This window comes from Toxotes jaculatrix, chromosome 23 (genome assembly GCF_017976425.1).
Source record: "Toxotes jaculatrix isolate fToxJac2 chromosome 23, fToxJac2.pri, whole genome shotgun sequence".
Taxonomy (NCBI): domain Eukaryota; kingdom Metazoa; phylum Chordata; class Actinopteri; family Toxotidae; genus Toxotes; species Toxotes jaculatrix.
In genome coordinates, this window is record NC_054416.1 from 9,379,216 (window position 1) to 9,396,289 (window position 17,074).

Genomic DNA, 17,074 nt, shown 5'->3' on the forward strand with positions numbered 1-17,074 from the left:
ACTCGAGCTTCGTGGCTGGTTTAGCAGTAATAGATTAGCCCACCTTTGAATAAGAACAATAATTTTCTGTGTCATTAGATGATTTAACAAAACCCTCACAACCCTGCATTTTTATGTGCAGAAGTCAAGAGGATCTCAGTGTTTTAAATGACCTTTAGGTCAGTGCCACACAGTGATACTAAGCTGCCCTGGCTCTTTAGTGGGTAATTCCCTGCGCTGGCAGGTTTTTATTCACACAAAAACAGAGTTGAGGAGGTTCAAACAGAGAGATGAGTACAGGCCAAATGTCAGCACTGACCCACAATCAGCTTGTTTCTGACTCTGAACAATATTGCACAAGAGTGATGCTCCTGTTCTCAGCCACTTCAAAATTAAAAGAGATGTGAGTGTGTTTATGTTCAGGGAGGGTGAATGTGTTATTAGATTTAATCACTTTACATATTTCAGCAGAAAAAATCGGATTCTTAGTTAAATCCTTTAAATGAACAGAGCCATATGAATTCCTCTTGATGCCAAATTTATTTCCATGTTGTTGTAATTAATCTCAAGTCATTTGTACATTTGTAACTTCCAGCACTTTGTAAAACAAGAGTAAGTAGATGGAGAAGGGAGGAGGGAGGGTGCAGGGGGAGGAGGTTAGTGTAGGAGGGGGATGGTGAGGGTTGCAGGGTCATGGCTCTTGTAATTACCACAGTCAGGTTCAAGTCAGTGGTCAAGCTGTTGCTGATTTTTTTTTTTTTTCCCATAATGCAGCGTTGTCAAGGACTGGCCTTCATGTGGCACAGCATGCCTCCACTGATGCCCCTTTGATTAGGTGTCTTATCTTCCACAGGGCTGCATCTGATGAGAGCCGGGAGCACAGTGATGGCTGGGAAACTGACAGAGAGGTCCATTAAATGGCAGCTGTGTTATGACATGTCAGCCAGGACGTGGTGGATGGTAAGTGGAGCCCTTTTTGTCACGTTTTCTTCCTCTTGATTTGTTGTGAACATCAGCCTCGAGCAAAATTAACATCAAAAAGGCTGATTTTTATTTAGTTATTTATTTTGGTAACAACCTAATGATGTGAATCTACAAAATCTAAAATTCTGTGGTGCCACAGTTGCAGACTTATGACATTATTTTGGAAAATATAGCTGAAAAATCAATGGCCAGTCTGGAACTGCAACCCTGTCCTGTTCACCTACATATCATATTCTTCTGACAGCCCTCTCAAAATCGAATTTACCTGAGGCACCATCATTTTTTTTATTGCTTTTGGGACTTTGGCTTGTGTCTTTGTCTGTCTGTGTCCAGGTCAAGACTGATTACATTTTCTTTATGAGGGATCCTGTGGAAAAGGTTTCACAATGAAAGATTTTGACTACAGCACTAATTAGTTTGTGACATGCTAAGTGATTTTTTTTTTAGCTTTTATTTTTAGAGATATCTAAAAGAGGATCCCTGGCACATTAATTTCTAAATTAATGTGATTCTCAAGGCCAGCAGTTGTAGCTCTGATCACTGAAGCCTCTCAAACCCAGCTATACTTCACTTCGACTGCAGTGAAGTGAGGATTTTGAAAGTGAGGAGTGATCGAAATGGGCTTAAAAAATAACTTTTTTTTTCTTTTTACCGTGATGATTAACTAAAGGACGTATTCAGTATGCCTTCAGTATAAGAGCGTTCCTCAAGTGCACCTCTCTGTGCACCCTCTGCAGTGTTGATTTGATAGTGTCGAACAAAGAACCCTTGTCCAGCCCGCGCCTTTCCCATGCTGAAGAGGCAACGCAGGCTGACATTTCTTTCTGAATATTTATTTACTTGTCGGACTACAGGCGCGCTTTTATTGTGCTCCATCGTCAGGGTTTGGGTTGAGGTTTGTTTGTCTGTTTCATTGCATATGAGCTGAAGGAAATGACTCTGCTGCTGCTGTTCTTCAGTCAGGTTTTAGGCCACTGTGTCCATGGCAGCAATTTGTGAATTTTCTTCTAGTGATATTAATTAATTTACATGTATTAAATGGGCTGTCTTCAAATTACTTTTTCTTTTTTTCTGCATTGCTACTTGTGTTTATACATTATACATTTAACTGATGCTGTTTTAAAGGAAGACATGGAGAGAAACAGAATCAGCTTCAACTCTCATATCTGCAAGTGCAGATAAATGAAAACACTTGGTGCTTTTAAGAATTCAGGCGGGAATCAGCAGGCAGGGACAGAACATGATGTGAAGTACGTCATGGTCAGGAATAGCAGTTAATTAAAAGTCCATGTTAAAGGTTAGAAGACTGAGGGATTTAACAGAGACTAACTGATCTGCTGTCTTGCGATGAGAAGTTACTTAGAGCCATTATGAAAACCCCATAGGAAATGGTGCAATGGAAGGAAATGGCATCACAAACACTGAAGCACCCACAGTGCATTGCTCTCTAAATATAATCAGTTTAACCTTAAAGGAGAAAGGTATCTCAGCTCACATAATATTTTGCAGTAAAGAGACCACATACTGACATATGTGTTAGATGATAACCAAATGACACAGGTGGTCAGTGCAGTAGCAGCACTGGTGTATTGCCACCTAATGGTACAAAATAAATAAATCAGCATTTTAACATGATATTGATATTTTGTTTTATCTGGTACTGTTAATGTTTTTGTGTCTGGCTGAGAAATTTCCAATATATAATAAGTCAGTACTTTTTATTATAAGGACTGATTTGCCATTGTTCTAGCAGTTATTACCAGATTAAGAATTTTGGACCATTATAGGATGAACCTGTCTTTTTATTGAATCCAATGGTTATAGCATCAGTGCTGTAGTTGTACCAGTGATCTGCAAATAGAGAAAAAAGAGAAAGTAAACTTTGTGACTTTGGTGTAGGCGAGTGTATAACTTGTTATAATTGAGTAAATGCCACTAAAACACCCCCACCTTTTAAAATTAGAACTACAGCATGTGCAGGAGCTCAGTTTGAATTCTCCAGCGGGTCCCAGAGAGGCGAGCAGCGGTTCTGTTTGTAACCACATGGGGGCGGTAGATCCACATTCAGAGGGATGAATCTGCGAGGGGCTCAGGCCATGTGAATCGTTAGACTGGCGTGGTATCAAGTTGGATAAATGGAAGCAGAAAGACTATGAAGTCAGTATGTGTGATAATGATCTAGCCTTTAATGTAATGTAACAACAACTAAATAAGTAAAGTGAATTAAATCTTAAATAAAACATTCTTGGAAAAAAACAACAACTAGATGAGTCTGGAACAACATAAACCAATATTTTTAAGTGTGCTTAAAATTTCCATTTAGTAGGAGCCTAAATTAGTTTTTGAAAGGCTTAATAATCAGAAGGACAGGATCTATTCAGCCTCAGCTGAATAGGCGAATAGGTTTGCTTCAAAGTGGCACGCAAAAGATTAGTATCAGACTGAACTTATCATTGAAATGATTATTGATTAGCATTTTATAATTGTTTGGACAACAGCTGAATGCTCTTGGCTTAATTGTTCTGAGAACTGAATCATTAGCAATGACTGGGTACGTCTAAGGCAGATGCTGGACCTCCATGACGACAATGACATTTTTAGATATTGGGAATAATGTGTTAATGTCATGATCACAGTGATGAAAGAGCGGCAAAATCTGTTGCCAGACTATCTATTCAATTCATACAATCACATTTTCTGTTGTGGCTGTGAATACAGTGAATGATTATTCATTACAAGGTAACTCTGTTTAAATATCCTTTCAATCAACTGCTCTGGAGCCATTACTACTATACTACAGTACAACCACTATGGCTGTTACTGTTACAACAGCACTCACCATTTCTGCTGTTATTGTAATTGATGTCACACTACACTTACTCTTGTTACTCTATGAGCACCACAGAAACACTCATGTATCAGAAAAGTATAATAGCAGCTATATCAGTTCTTTCAGTACAATTCCTAATGCCAATGTCTGATTGAGTAAAATTTATGACAATGCAATTTCATTTGAGAGTAAGTAAAATTAGAAGCATAGTGCAGGCGTAAGGTAGGGATCAGGCATTTAAATATATTACTTGAAGAAAAACCTTTATTACCAAACATTATGGGGCACAGAAATATGAACATGTTTTGTAGCTAAATGAAAATATATATTTGTATTGCTATGTGTGTATAGAAAATATCAGATAGTGGCTTATTACCACTCCTCAGTAATGCATCTGCATGTAATAATAATAATAATAATAATAATAATAATAATTCCCTTACTGTATTTACTAAAAAGCAGACATTTCCACCTTCAGTCAGTGACTGCATCGCTATTCAGCTTTGACTGTCGGGCTCTGTCAAGTCCCAAACAGCACGTCAGAGGAGCGGAAATGAGGGGCCCAGGGTACAGAGTCCCGGGGCCACTGCTTCTGGCCAATGAGAGAGAAGGATGCAAACACTATTACAAAACTGAGCTGTGTCAAGCTGCGGAGAAACAGCTATTTAACACCCGGGGAAATTGGATGGGAAAATTCAAAATAAGAGCTTGTTTGAAGGTTGAAAATTAATGCATCCAGTTATCAGCAAATGTTAGTCACGTTACAACAACAGAAACGCTAAACGGCATAGATTGTTGTAGCTACAATACCTCAGTGTTTGCTGATTTTAAGGATTTTAGTTAAACTAAAGGATTAAATGGTTTTGAGCCCAAAAGAAAACTGTCTAAAAGTAACTGTCCTGGCTGAGTTTCAGAAAATACTATCACACTATTGTATACAGGAAACACTACTATAAAATTATTTATCATAAAATTAGCGAGACTTATACTGTAGATGATTTTATTACACATAATTGTTTTGCTACTCCCTGTGAAAATTACACACATTGTCCAACAATGTGCTCAAGTCGTTTTTGTCCACACGACTTTTATTTAGAAAAGTTACACCGGACGTCAAGTTGTTTGAAATTTGTCCGACTTAACGGTCGCTGCTGAGAGCCGGAGGGCGGCAGTCAGTCAGACAGTGAAAGTGAAGGCGGAGACCAGCCCAGTGCCGAAAACTCAGCCTCTTCTGGATCACGTTCAACTTCACTGAACAACCCCAAAAAACGATCCAAAAAAGTAAGACTCGAAGAGGAAGGAAGACAAGAAAAAAAGAAAAGAAAAAAAAAACGCGAGGTGCTCCTAACTTCTTTTCACCGCTATCTGCCAAGAATTGTCTTCCGGTGTTGACTTTTTTTTTTTTTTTGCGAGCACTGCAAGAGAAAACCCTGCAAAGCACAAAGTTGAACGTGAGAAATGTGAAGCTACCGGCTTGTGTGTTTCAACCAGGCTCCAGGATTCCCTATTAATCCATGCAGTACAGTGCAATGGTACGTGAACATGGATTATTATTGCTTTCAAATGTTGTGATAACGATCTTTGTTATACCCTTTTTTTTTTTCTTTTTTTTTTTTTGGTAATACTGTCCTGTCCTCGCGACGACTGAGAAATGTGGAGACGTGGGTTAAGTTTAACACGGACCACAACATTGGCACGCTTGGGCCAAAATTGTACTAAACTTGGCACAGATTCTCCAGCAGCCTATGCTAAAATCCCATTCCCCTTAATTTGGCAAATGAACTCTATGTGGACTGTTGACAGCTCTGTAGGACACACACACACGGACGGACACACACTCACACACACGGACACACACTCACACACTGCAGCCACAAAGTAACTATGTTTAACTTCCAGTCCTTTCAGCATTAAGGCTACAGTGTTACAATACACACCTAGCTTAGTCATGAGTGTTTGACAGTTTGCCAACAACAAAAGAAATGTTATTCAGGTGTTTGTGTAGAGCAGGGTTGTTTGGCTCACTGGTAAAATAAATAAATAAATAAATAAAAAATAATAAAAAACACAAACTCTTTGAAACGTGCCAAAGTTTGAAGTTAGGCATCACGTATACGTGTCGTTTGTACAACAGTACAAGCTGCAGAAAACAATAAAATTCAAGGTGTCTCATAAGACATAATGTTTTTATAAAAAGTGCTTTATGTTTTATCTGAGATACTGTTTTATCTTATCAGAATGTATTTCAGGAACTTTTTAGAAAATCCAAAGGCGGAAAAAAATGAGTTCATGATCTTTTCCATGCCATTATATAACTGACAATCTAAAAGAGGAGAAAAAAACCCCGAATGTTTGTTTTTACTGTGAACCACAGACACTGCGTTGAATTATCTAAACTGGAAAAGGAGCAAGCGCATGTTGTTGACAGAGAGCTCGGGGGTAAAGGGTGCCAGATCTGCGGAGGGAAATTTTCCTTTTCCGTGTCTATGTGACTGAGGCGGTGGTCCAAAGTCCCCCAGGCTCTTAAAATAATTCTGCCGGAGTGAGGGGGGGGTTAACTGAATTGTACAGTGTGTTTTAAGATAGCCGAGGAGGAGAAGAAGGTGCTGGATGGTAGATAGGGGTTGTGTGTGTTTGGAGGAGGAGGAGTGTGACTGTGTAATTACGTGGGTGAAAAAAAAAAAAGAAAAAAAGTTGGGTCTGATTTGCTGGAATCGCGCAGGACCGAAGGTGCACCGGTCGATTTCATATCAAGTTTGGTTAAAGCAGGGGTGAACATCACTCACTCGGCGCCCTCTGAAGCTCCCCACAATGCTTTTATGAACGAGATATCACTGCACCGAGACGCGCAAAGAGCCCGTGTGTTAGAGGAGTACGCAGCAGCCTCGTTTGCACCGGCTCTCCGACTAGAATCTGCGAGTGCTTACTGTGCATGTCAACTTTCCCCCAAAAAAATCTCCTGCGTAAAATCTCATTTTCTCTGCGGAGGCGACAATCTTTGGATCGCAAAAATTCATGGATGTTCTTGGATAATCTCTTTTCTTTCTTTTCTGTTTTTTTTTTTTTTTTTTTTTTTTGGTTTTACGCGGATAGCTGCTCCACAGTCTTGCACGGTGCACATCGGTCCAGGAATGGCGCGATAAAGTGATCAGAGGAATCAGTCCAAGTACATTCACTTTCTGTGTAGCCGTCTCGTCATGTACTCTCCAATTTGTCTGACTCAGGTACTGGTGTCTCTCTTTTTTTTAAACATGCAATTTAAAAGCTGTGATTTGTGATGAAATTGTGGTCAGGCAATAGAAAGTTGTGTGTATGCGCCCGGATTGCACACTTTCATCTCTGCGTGGGAAATAGTTTCAGAACTCATACCAATAATGCACTTTTTATGCCTTGTGTGTGAAAATGAAGCGTTAAAACGAAACAAAATTGATGCTGTTAATCCACATTGCTCACGTTTGTACAATAATTGTTTATGGGTTTTTTTTATGTCGAGATCTTAGAATCCAGCGAAAGTCCAAACGAAAAATTATTTTTCAGTCCTATAGACACTTAAAAAGTACGTGAAGTCCCAACCTTTCTGCGTTCTCTGTGTGCGTAAAGTTGGACATAAAGATGATTTTTAAGACATCAGTCCAAGACTTTAGGATCTTGATAATCCTGTGTAATTAGTACAGGTACCTCTCAGGTTTAATTAGGTTATTTGCGTCCTCTAATAACCTCTCTCTCTCACACACACGCTCTTCCCGGCCTTGCTTGAGCTGTGTTTATATTTTTTTTTCTACGTGTATATTTTCATATTAGAGTAAAACCCCTATATTTCAAGGAAGAGAAGTTGGAAGAAGATAAAGCCACTTTCACTGTAGGAAGATCAAACGCATGATAAGGTTGATTCAGCTTTGGACAGAGTAGCTGACTGTTTTGGCTGACTCAGTTTTACTGTTTATATTTTACTTGGCATAAGTAAGTGATTGACTGAGATGTGGTTTAGTTTGTACTTAAGAGGATTGTGCTTTTATGGCCCCAGCTGAAGTGCACTGCATAGGCCCTGGCCAAGTCATTTATCTTTACAGCATTTGGCTTTAGACCGGTTGAGAGAAAGAAAAAAAAAAAATTAACGGAATATTTAAAGTGATTTTGAACAGGAAACCAGGGGTGAAAAGGATTTCAGAGACAAGTTTCTGCAGATCACATTTACTGCTTACTTTTGTCAGTTTAATTGGCAACTTTATAGTGAGGAGGTGACATTAAAAGGAGCTGTGAATTATTATTTTTTAAACCTTTTTAAAAGACTGTGGGTAGGTGTAGCATCCATAACATCCATTGTAAATATGTAACATTTCAAAACTAGAATATGCAGAGAATAAAATGTTTATTCACGCTGAATGTTAAAGGATTATAATTTGACATTAATATACTTGAGCAGAATTTTATTGCCCCAAAAGTGCAGACCAGAAATGTGGCTTCTTAGAGGAGCACCAGCGGCAGTCACAGATAGGGAGTGGATTTCTGTGGTTTCCCATAGCCTGCCTGCCTGGCTGCCTCCAAAAAGAACAATATGTGGTTTAACTCTTCTCAAAGGGGCTGCTTATACTTATTAAACTTGACATTTTAATGACCTAAAACGAAGATAAGTTAGTGTTTCCACTTCTCACACACACCTGCTGTAATTTCTGATGACTCCTAAATCACTCACACCACCCTGTGCATTCCTACACCTACAGATAAAAAAGCATTAAGAGATTATTGTAATTTGTTTAAGAATTACTGAAGTATTAATGATGTGAACGCCCGTAGGCCAGTGAACTGCTGGGTTTGCAGTAGGACTGTTGGTATTTTGTTTTTTTAGTTGTAAGGATAAAGAGAAATTCAGTTAAATGCGGATCGCTAAAGTTTTTTCTTTTGACTCGTTCTTGGAATGAATTTTCAGTTTAGAATTAAAGATAATGTAGAAGATGCTATAAAGTGCCGTTTAATAAAGAATACACAAAAACTGACTACAAAAGATAACCCATATAAAAAAGTGTTGAAAATATTTTCACTAATATTGATATAAATATCATAACATTTATCAGAAAAATAAGTTCCAAGAAGACTTTTTTTTTTTTTAAACTGTTAATTAGATGGGATGAGATGAGAGAGATGAGACATTTTCAAAGCAGGCTGGGATTTTAATATCGCTGTCTGACCTCAGGTTTTTGGAATGAAGCTGCGCAAGTGTCATTCCGTGTGTTAACCTCAGCACTTGAAATGATTTGGTGTGAACTTCCTAATGAGTCCTAACTTAACCTTCGCAAATGCCTTTCACCCGATCGCTTTGTTTTATATGCCGCCTTTCGCCTCTGCTTGTGTTTCTGATGCATTTTGTACCCTCGGCCTGTGTATGATGCTCTCTGTATGTGCCTGGAGAGCGGGAATCTCCTTTACCTCCTATTTTAGTGACCGCACACCACTTGGCCTTACAGCTTATCCTCCGTCCTTCGTGAACATGGGATAAGAAGTGATCACGTTGGAATGTGAATAGTTTGATTAGAGAAATGGAACTGCAAGGGGCGCATGCTCTCTGTAACACCAGCAGCAGCAGCAGCAGCAGCAGCACAGGCGTCCTGCTCAGAGCATGCTCTGGAAATGAGAGCAGAGACACGAGTGCGTTCAGTCACCGGGCTTGGTGCTATTGTAGTGCTGGCAGTTGGTATAAACAGTGGAATTTCCTTGTCATACCTGTAGTACGTCCAGATACATCTACAATGGTAAAAGCAGTGTTGATGTGTGCAGAGAAAGTTCTCGACTCAAAGCTGTTGAAACTGCCAATTAGATATTATGTGATTGATTATGAGGAATTGTTTATTTGTGGTCTGACTTCCCTTCTGCGTCAGATTAGTAGCTGACTAAACCCATATTTCTTCTTCGTGTTTGATGACATGAGTTTCTGATTACATTTCTCTCCTTCTTTTTTTTCCCCCCTCTCCTCACTGTGTCCCTTGGATGCTCCAGGATGAATTTCATCCCTTCATCGAGGCACTTCTTCCTCACGTCCGTGCCATTGCCTACACGTGGTTCAACCTCCAGGCCAGAAAACGCAAGTACTTCAAGAAGCACGAGAAGCGGATGTCCAAGGACGAGGAGCGCGCGGTGAAGGACGAGCTTCTGAGCGAGAAGCCCGAGGTCAAGCAGAAATGGGCATCCAGGCTGCTGGCCAAGCTGCGTAAGGACATTCGGCAGGAGTACCGGGAGGACTTTGTCCTCAGCGTGACGGGCAAGAAGCACCCGTGCTGCGTGCTATCCAACCCGGACCAGAAGGGCAAGATCCGCCGGATTGACTGTTTGCGGCAGGCCGACAAAGTTTGGCGTCTGGACCTGGTGATGGTCATCCTCTTCAAAGGCATCCCTCTGGAAAGTACAGATGGCGAGCGCCTCGTCAAGTCTCCACATTGCACCAACCCAGCACTTTGTGTCCAGCCACACCACATAACAGTATCAGTCAAGGAGCTGGACTTGTTTCTCGCATACTATGTCCAGGACCAAGGTAGGTTCAAGCTCATACTGTGTGTGTTTCACTTTGTGTGTGTGAGCTAATGCGCATGTGTGAATGATGGCAGGGTCAAGGGTCAAGGGTCACATGTGTTACTTTTTGGCAGCCTTGCGGAGACTGGCTGAAATCACCACTACATTTGCAAGACAAATAAACACGAGAAACTTTATAGTCAGAGCTGTATATACACAGCATACGTTTTTATATGGTTCAACTGTGACGTATTATTAAACAAACAGAAAATTTATAATCGATACTAAATGTAGAACATGTTCTTAATGTGCCTTTGCTCTGCTGTACTCCAGCAGCAGCTCCCACTCACTTTCAGTAATTATTCAGTTATAATTTGGACTGGTTGTGTATTATCTCGTACACACACACACAGCCACACAGGCTTGTACAACTGCACACACACTGTACACCTGGATATTAAGTAGTGACATTTGTGAAAAGTTGCAGTACACGCTGGTTAAATTAAAGTGAACCATCTAGTTATATCTAGAGTATATTTTTGAGCCTGTTTGTCAGTAACACAGGATCCTCTTAAAGCCCTTGTTATTTCACTTATATTAACTGCATATTTTTAAAAAACTGAAGTTGAGAAAAAGAATTACAGCATTCTGTAATTTTTAAACTCTTCTGCTGTCAGTCCAAAATCACATGAGAAGAGTTTTGTTTTAAAATGAGATTTTCTTCATAAAAAAAAGGTAATACTTGCTACATATTAATACTCACTGCTGATAGAAAGTCACATTACAGCTCAGCATTGAAAGCGTGAGTAGACTTTGGGCTGTGTTAATATTTGCAATAAGTTTCAGTCGTTAGTTTTTAAGTGTACGTAAGATTCGCTTATAAAAAAATGATTGTGTTTGTGCTGAAATGGAAACCTGCAGTTCTTGAAAAGCTGGTTTCTTTTAGATGAAAGCACAGTGTGAAATAAGAGGTTAAAAAAACTGGAACAGGTTGTGACACGCACATTTTTCTGAATGGCTGTTTTAAAACAAATTAGGTTTGAATTATTGTATTTCATTTTTTTTGTGGGGACACATCCAATGCTGCACACTCATGTAATTATGGCACTTACTGAAACATTTGAAATGATGTCCAACCAAATGCATCACTGGGAATTCTGTCTTCCAAACTGTAAACTAGAAGAAGGAAAATGTGAATTTTCATTCGCTATTTGATGACAGAGGGATCACCTTTGCATCTGATATTTCACACTGTAATTAAAGATAGACACAAGTTCTTCAGAAAATATTGTTTAGATAGATGATGCCAATTTCCTATTTTGAAATTACTTACTCAGACATGCGATCAATTTTTTTTAAAAATTAGAATTGAGGGCAACTCTTTCAAAATTAAATTTTGTGTTTGCTCCAAAATAGGTTTGCTACAATATATGTTTAAATTTCAGCCATTCGTGCCTCTCACACTTTTCCTCCCTTTATCTGTTCTCACCATAGGAATCCCCCTCTATAGTATTCCCTATTGAAATCCCTCCCTATTAAATCTATGGCACTAACCCCAAATAACCATCAATACTTTGCTATTGAGGGAGAAATGGTGGTATAGCTAGCTCATTATCATCAAACCTTGAGCGCCATTTTGTGTTTGATAAGTGCCAGGGAAAGCAGAAGGCACAGCACAGAGACAATAATGGTTGCCACTGGCACCGGGGTTGGCATCAGACCCTCTTTTGTGTCTTTTGTAGGATGCCACCGCTTCTCTAGTTTGCATCTGCTGCATTTTTAACTGTTCAGTACCAACTCGAGAATGGTTCTTTAGTGCTGTTTTTTTTGTTTTGATAATATACACCATTTAAATGGTAAGTTAGCGCTTGTATTGTACGTGATGGACGGTATTTCACCAGCTATTATTTTGGGAAAATATGTCTGCAATGGAGGGAAAGAAAATTATTGGCAGGAAGATTCACTTTAGTGTTTGAAATAGATGGTGAACATACGGTTCTTGTTTTTTTTTTCTTTTTTGCTGATAAATAAATTCAGTCGCACTGCAGATCAGAGCGGTTATTTACCGCTGTCCTCAAAATTTTTGTTGTTGAAACTTTGGCAAATACAAAATAACATTCTTTTACCAGGATCACAGAGACGGTGATGTTTTTTTTTCCCTTTTTCGTTTTTGCAAGCTACGGCGTCTTTTTCTTTTCTTCAAGTTACCAAGCAGTGCCCATCTCTAGACAATGCAGCCATATTGTGGTAGCGTGCGGCATGGCGCCATTTTGTTTTGCACCGTGCCAGGGAGGCAGGCAAATCACCAGTAATGGTTGTTAGAGGTTTGGAGGTTGGCATCAAACCCTCTTTGTCTGCTTGCAGCATGCCTTTGATTCGTTGGTTGGCATCCGCAATGCAGTGGGCACGTTGGAAAGTTTTTTGACAGTGGCAGAATGGAAGCCGTTGCCTTTGTTCTGCTGCAACTGCACGAAACAAACAAACATACAATCAAACACAAAGAAACTAGCAAACAGCTCTGACTGAAACAGAATCTGGTATTCGTGCGAACTGCTGGAAAAAAAAAAAATTGTTCCGGACAATGCTTTTAATATTGTTCTCCCTGCTATCTGGCAGTGGCTCGCTACTGCCGTGTTGTAATTGGATCGCATAAAATATGTTGCTGCCGTTATTTACTCGCCAGTAATTTTTTTTTTCGAGTTATTTTTTTGTGGCAAAAAATCGAAAAGTTCAGAGTGTATTTGTTTTTGATTCTGGTGGGTTGCTGCCTGAGAAAGGTCGGCGGGTTGGCAGCGAGAGTGCTGGGTGAATTTAGAGAGGGCACTCAGCCCCCTTGTTCTGGGGCACAGACGCATTTAGCCAGGCAGGGCTGTAGCACCCATGTGTATGCCCAGATGAATGCCCGCTGGGAAGTAGGCTGGGGGCTGGGAGTGGGGGTTGTGGCATCCATTGTGCCAACTGGCAGGCTGTGTTCAATACAGGGCCATGGCTTCTCACACACACAAACACACACTGCTGTTGCACTCAAATGCACTGTTTAATCTTTATCTGATAAAGCAAGAAGTGCAATTCTTTTCTTTTTTTTTCCCTTTAAATCGTTGCCTCTCCCCACCTGGATTCATATTTTGCATATCCAGTTTGACAGATTGATGGAATAGCTGTAAAAAGGCATGTAGCTAATCGTCGTGTTAGGACATGTTAGAAGACTGTAGTCCTCGTTTCTATTTGGTTTAAACTGCTCATCTCTATTTCCTCAACAAATGTAGGTATTGTTTTCACTGAAATCTCTCGGCTGTGCAAAGTTAAATATCTAAATAAAATATGAAAATGAAAATAATGTGGTTAAGATAAATAAGCAACAAATTTGGAAGAATCTTGAAAAATGTTTCGGAAATGATCTGCTTTGTATTTTCCATAAACAACCTCAGTTATGAATGAATTCAACAAGAGGTAGCTTCAGTGGAATTAACTGTGAAAGGTAGTAAATAGAAATGACTACAAAGTGTTTTTATCATTTTGAAAGGAAAGTGAATTACCTCATAACCAGTGACAGAAAGGGATTGCTGAGGTAGTCCAATGGGAGACTAAAGAAGTCAAGGTCAAGCAGCTTACCCATTACTCTGGTGCTGAAAGTTAACACAGCCATAAAACATCATTACCTTGACTCCCACCCCCCACCCCCCTACTCCCACCCCTCAGTAACGTAACTTTTTTTTTTTCACACCGTCATGATAGTTTGTGGAAATGGATGGATTGCCTCTGTATACATGCTGCCATGTTAATGGAGAACTTGTTTTACGAGCACCAGACTTAACCTTTGCCCCTGGGGTCACGACCTTTGCAAAGGGATGTGGCAGGATGTCCTCTGAAGTTTAATTGAGCAAATCAGATCAGTGAAAACGTGCCGTTGCAGGCTCAGGGCACGTGGAGGAGAAAGACTTTTTGCCTGGGGGTGGTGGTCAGGGGAGGAGGCGGGGGAGCTGCTCGTAAGCCCCCCTTGCTGACCTCCTCAATCGGGGTCAAACCGCGGCGGTCGCAGTATCACCAGCGGTCTCTTGGCAACTGTTTTTCCCCCGCCACTCCTGGTCTGGCTGGTGGTCCCTTGGTTCACTGGCCTAAGTGAGGGGGAGTGGGCACCAGTGACTCCCTCCCCACTACTCCTCACTCCCCCCCCAATCTCTCAGGCTTGGTAGTCTGGCTGGCCGCTATCTTCAAGACTGGCCATTGCCTGCTTACCACGCTGCGAGGGGTAGCTTTTTGCATCTTGTTTTCCGCCCGGCTGCCTCAGAGGCTTTGGTCAGGCGGCCAGTGCGGAGGCCTGACCTTCTGGGTCACAGTGGAGGTCTGTGACTAAGCACAACATCTATTCCTCCCTCCCTGTATCCCCTTATCCTCCTCTGCCATCAGGAATCACCCCTGCGGCACACATCCCAGCCAAATGACTCTCTCACTCCTTCTCTCTCCCGGTCTCTTTTCTTTTCTCCCTGGCTTTCCCTCAAGCTCGCGACTCTGACCATGACAGCTGTCCCAGGCCCAGGCGCTTGGCCAGAGAAACGGTGGCTGGGTTTGTGCCAGAAGTGTGAAACAAAACTTGTTGTAAGCAGACAGCATTAAGGGCACTACTGTTTGCCTTCTGTTTTTTTTTTTTTTTTGGGTTAAGTCAGGTTATTCAGCTCTCTTTAATTTTAAGTTTGTCTAGTGAGATGATTTTGGAAAAAGTCTCAGATATGGTTCTAAGTTGGGTGGAATTTTATTCCTGGACATGAATTTTAACAATGTACATTCAGAACCAAACCAGCAAGACTGTAAAATACAAATCCTGGGAAAAAAACAGAAACCTTAACCAGTGACTCCAGAGCCATATAGAAAAACTCTTCAGAGTGAACTGCACAACCCTGTGCTTAGCTTCCATTCTAGCTCCCTTATTAGTATGCAATAGAGCCTGCGGTGTCTGGCTACCTCTCTCTAAGAGCCATAACCTATCGAACACATTCTCTCAATCTAATCCACTTAGAACTCCCTCCCAGCTTCACCGCTTGCCTTATTGATTTCCGCTTCCCACTAAATGTCTTCCTGATCCTTTTTCTCTTAACCCGGGAGCTATTTATGTTTTGCAGTGCTCTTTCTTTCTTGCTTACTTCTTGCTTGCTTTCTTGCTTTACTTCTTTTGTTTCCGCTTTCTTTCTTGCTTCCCTTTCTTGCTTACTTTCTTTCGGTCTAAATGTCTTCACTCCCTCTCCAGGATCTTTGGTTGTTTGTGATCTCCATCTGACTTCCCTCTGCCTGCTTCTCCCTCCTGCTCTTTCTCAAACACTAACCTGGGTGCAGTGCAGCCAGGTTGCCTGGCTCAGTATGAAGCTTGTGTTATTAGCAGCGGGGTTTTGCTCAAGCAAATACCTCAAGGCTTAAACAGGCCGTGTTACCTCCTTAGCCCTCTTTTGTGTGCCATGTGTACATAAATCTCCATGGAAACAAGGCAACTCGGAGCAGAGGCCACTGAGAAATGTGGATGCCTTCTTTCTCAACAAAATTTACAACTCTCTCTTTTGCTCCGCTACACTGTGTTTAATTTGCTTGTGTCACAGTTTGCACTGTTGCATCCATCAAAAAACGAGACAAGGCCTTTCTCTGGCACTCTCAGGCACAGGCATTGTGTTGAAAAGGCTTTTCTTGTGTATTTCAGCAGGAGACTGAGTTTTGCGTTTGTGACTACACTTGGTTAAGGACTGCAGTTTGTGTCATTAGTCTATGGTTAAGATCTCAGCTTCACCACACTTTCCCAGGCTTTTGGGGAGGACCCCAAATGCATTTCAAATCCCCCCGAGGCCACTTGACTGGAGGACCGGCACCTCCCACTCCTCCCGGATAGATTCCCCACCCCCACCCTGTCTGCCGGTCCTCCCAAATGAAGACAAATGGGTACATTCACCCCCCATCCCAGGCACTACACTGTACCTCACTGTCCTGCGGTACAAAGCAGTCTCTCCCTGCTGCCTGAGTTTCTCCATCCAATTGCTGCCCTCTCTTCTTTGCCACCGTACTGGCATAACTACAAGAAAACCTTAAAGTTGTCCCATCTGCCGGCTAGACTGGTCATGTTAGACAGTAGGGTCTGTAGTGGAAAGAAGAATAAAAAGGTTCAGACAGGAGAAACACAAGTCTTAGATGGAGAATTCATGTGAAGATCTTTTTTGACCTTGCATTTTTTTTCAAGTCAGCCAGGAGAAAAGCACCCTCAAGTACCAGACTGAGACTTTCATTTAAAAGCCAGTCCCCTTTACCCAGGAAGGAGGCTTGTTAAGAACCAATGAAGGGAAGAAAAAAATGAGAAGGGGTAGTAGGTGGGGTGTGATGGGGAACTTTGGGCAGGGACAGACAATCAGAGTGGTTGCCCAGGAGACACTAACTTCTCTGTGCAGCACCCCCCACCCTGCTTTGCCCCATCAAAGTCTTTTCAGTCCAGACAGGGCCGATCAGTGGCCCAGAGTGATGGTTGTCTATTCTTTTGTCTGGCGATACAGTACGTCCCATCACTGTGACGGCTCGACAAGACTTGAGCGAGACAGAAAAAGAAAGGCCTGCCAACGCAGCCCTGTGCAAAATGTACTTTTGGGTGGGCACGTTGCTGTTTTGGGTGGAGGGGGGGGGGGGGGGGGGTGAATCCCTAGAGGATTTCTTTCTAATGTCAGTGCAGCGGGTCAAAGTGGGGATATGGTGTCTGGGGCTTGGGAATGGCCTGCTTGGGACGGATTCATCAGCGCCCCATTGAGTTGTCAAAGC

At 41.4% G+C, this 17,074-nt stretch overlaps 1 protein-coding gene across 8 annotated transcripts in view; it reads left to right on the forward strand.

The window, feature by feature from the left end:
• The first annotated feature begins 843 nt into the window (after positions 1–843).
• The window catches only part of LOC121176846 (nuclear factor 1 B-type-like), a 70,911-nt gene continuing 54,680 nt past the window's right edge, over positions 844–17,074 (forward strand). For 2 of the 8 annotated variants that reach the window (XM_041030940.1, XM_041030946.1), the window contains exons 1-2: positions 844–939; positions 9,785–10,316. In XM_041030940.1, coding sequence (XP_040886874.1) covers positions 844–939; positions 9,785–10,316 — 628 coding nt within the window. Of the gene's footprint in view, positions 940–4,994; positions 5,326–6,848; positions 7,018–9,784; positions 10,317–17,074 lie in introns of those variants that run through there. The other 6 variants (XM_041030944.1, XM_041030945.1, XM_041030943.1 and 3 more) reach the window with 4 other exon arrangements.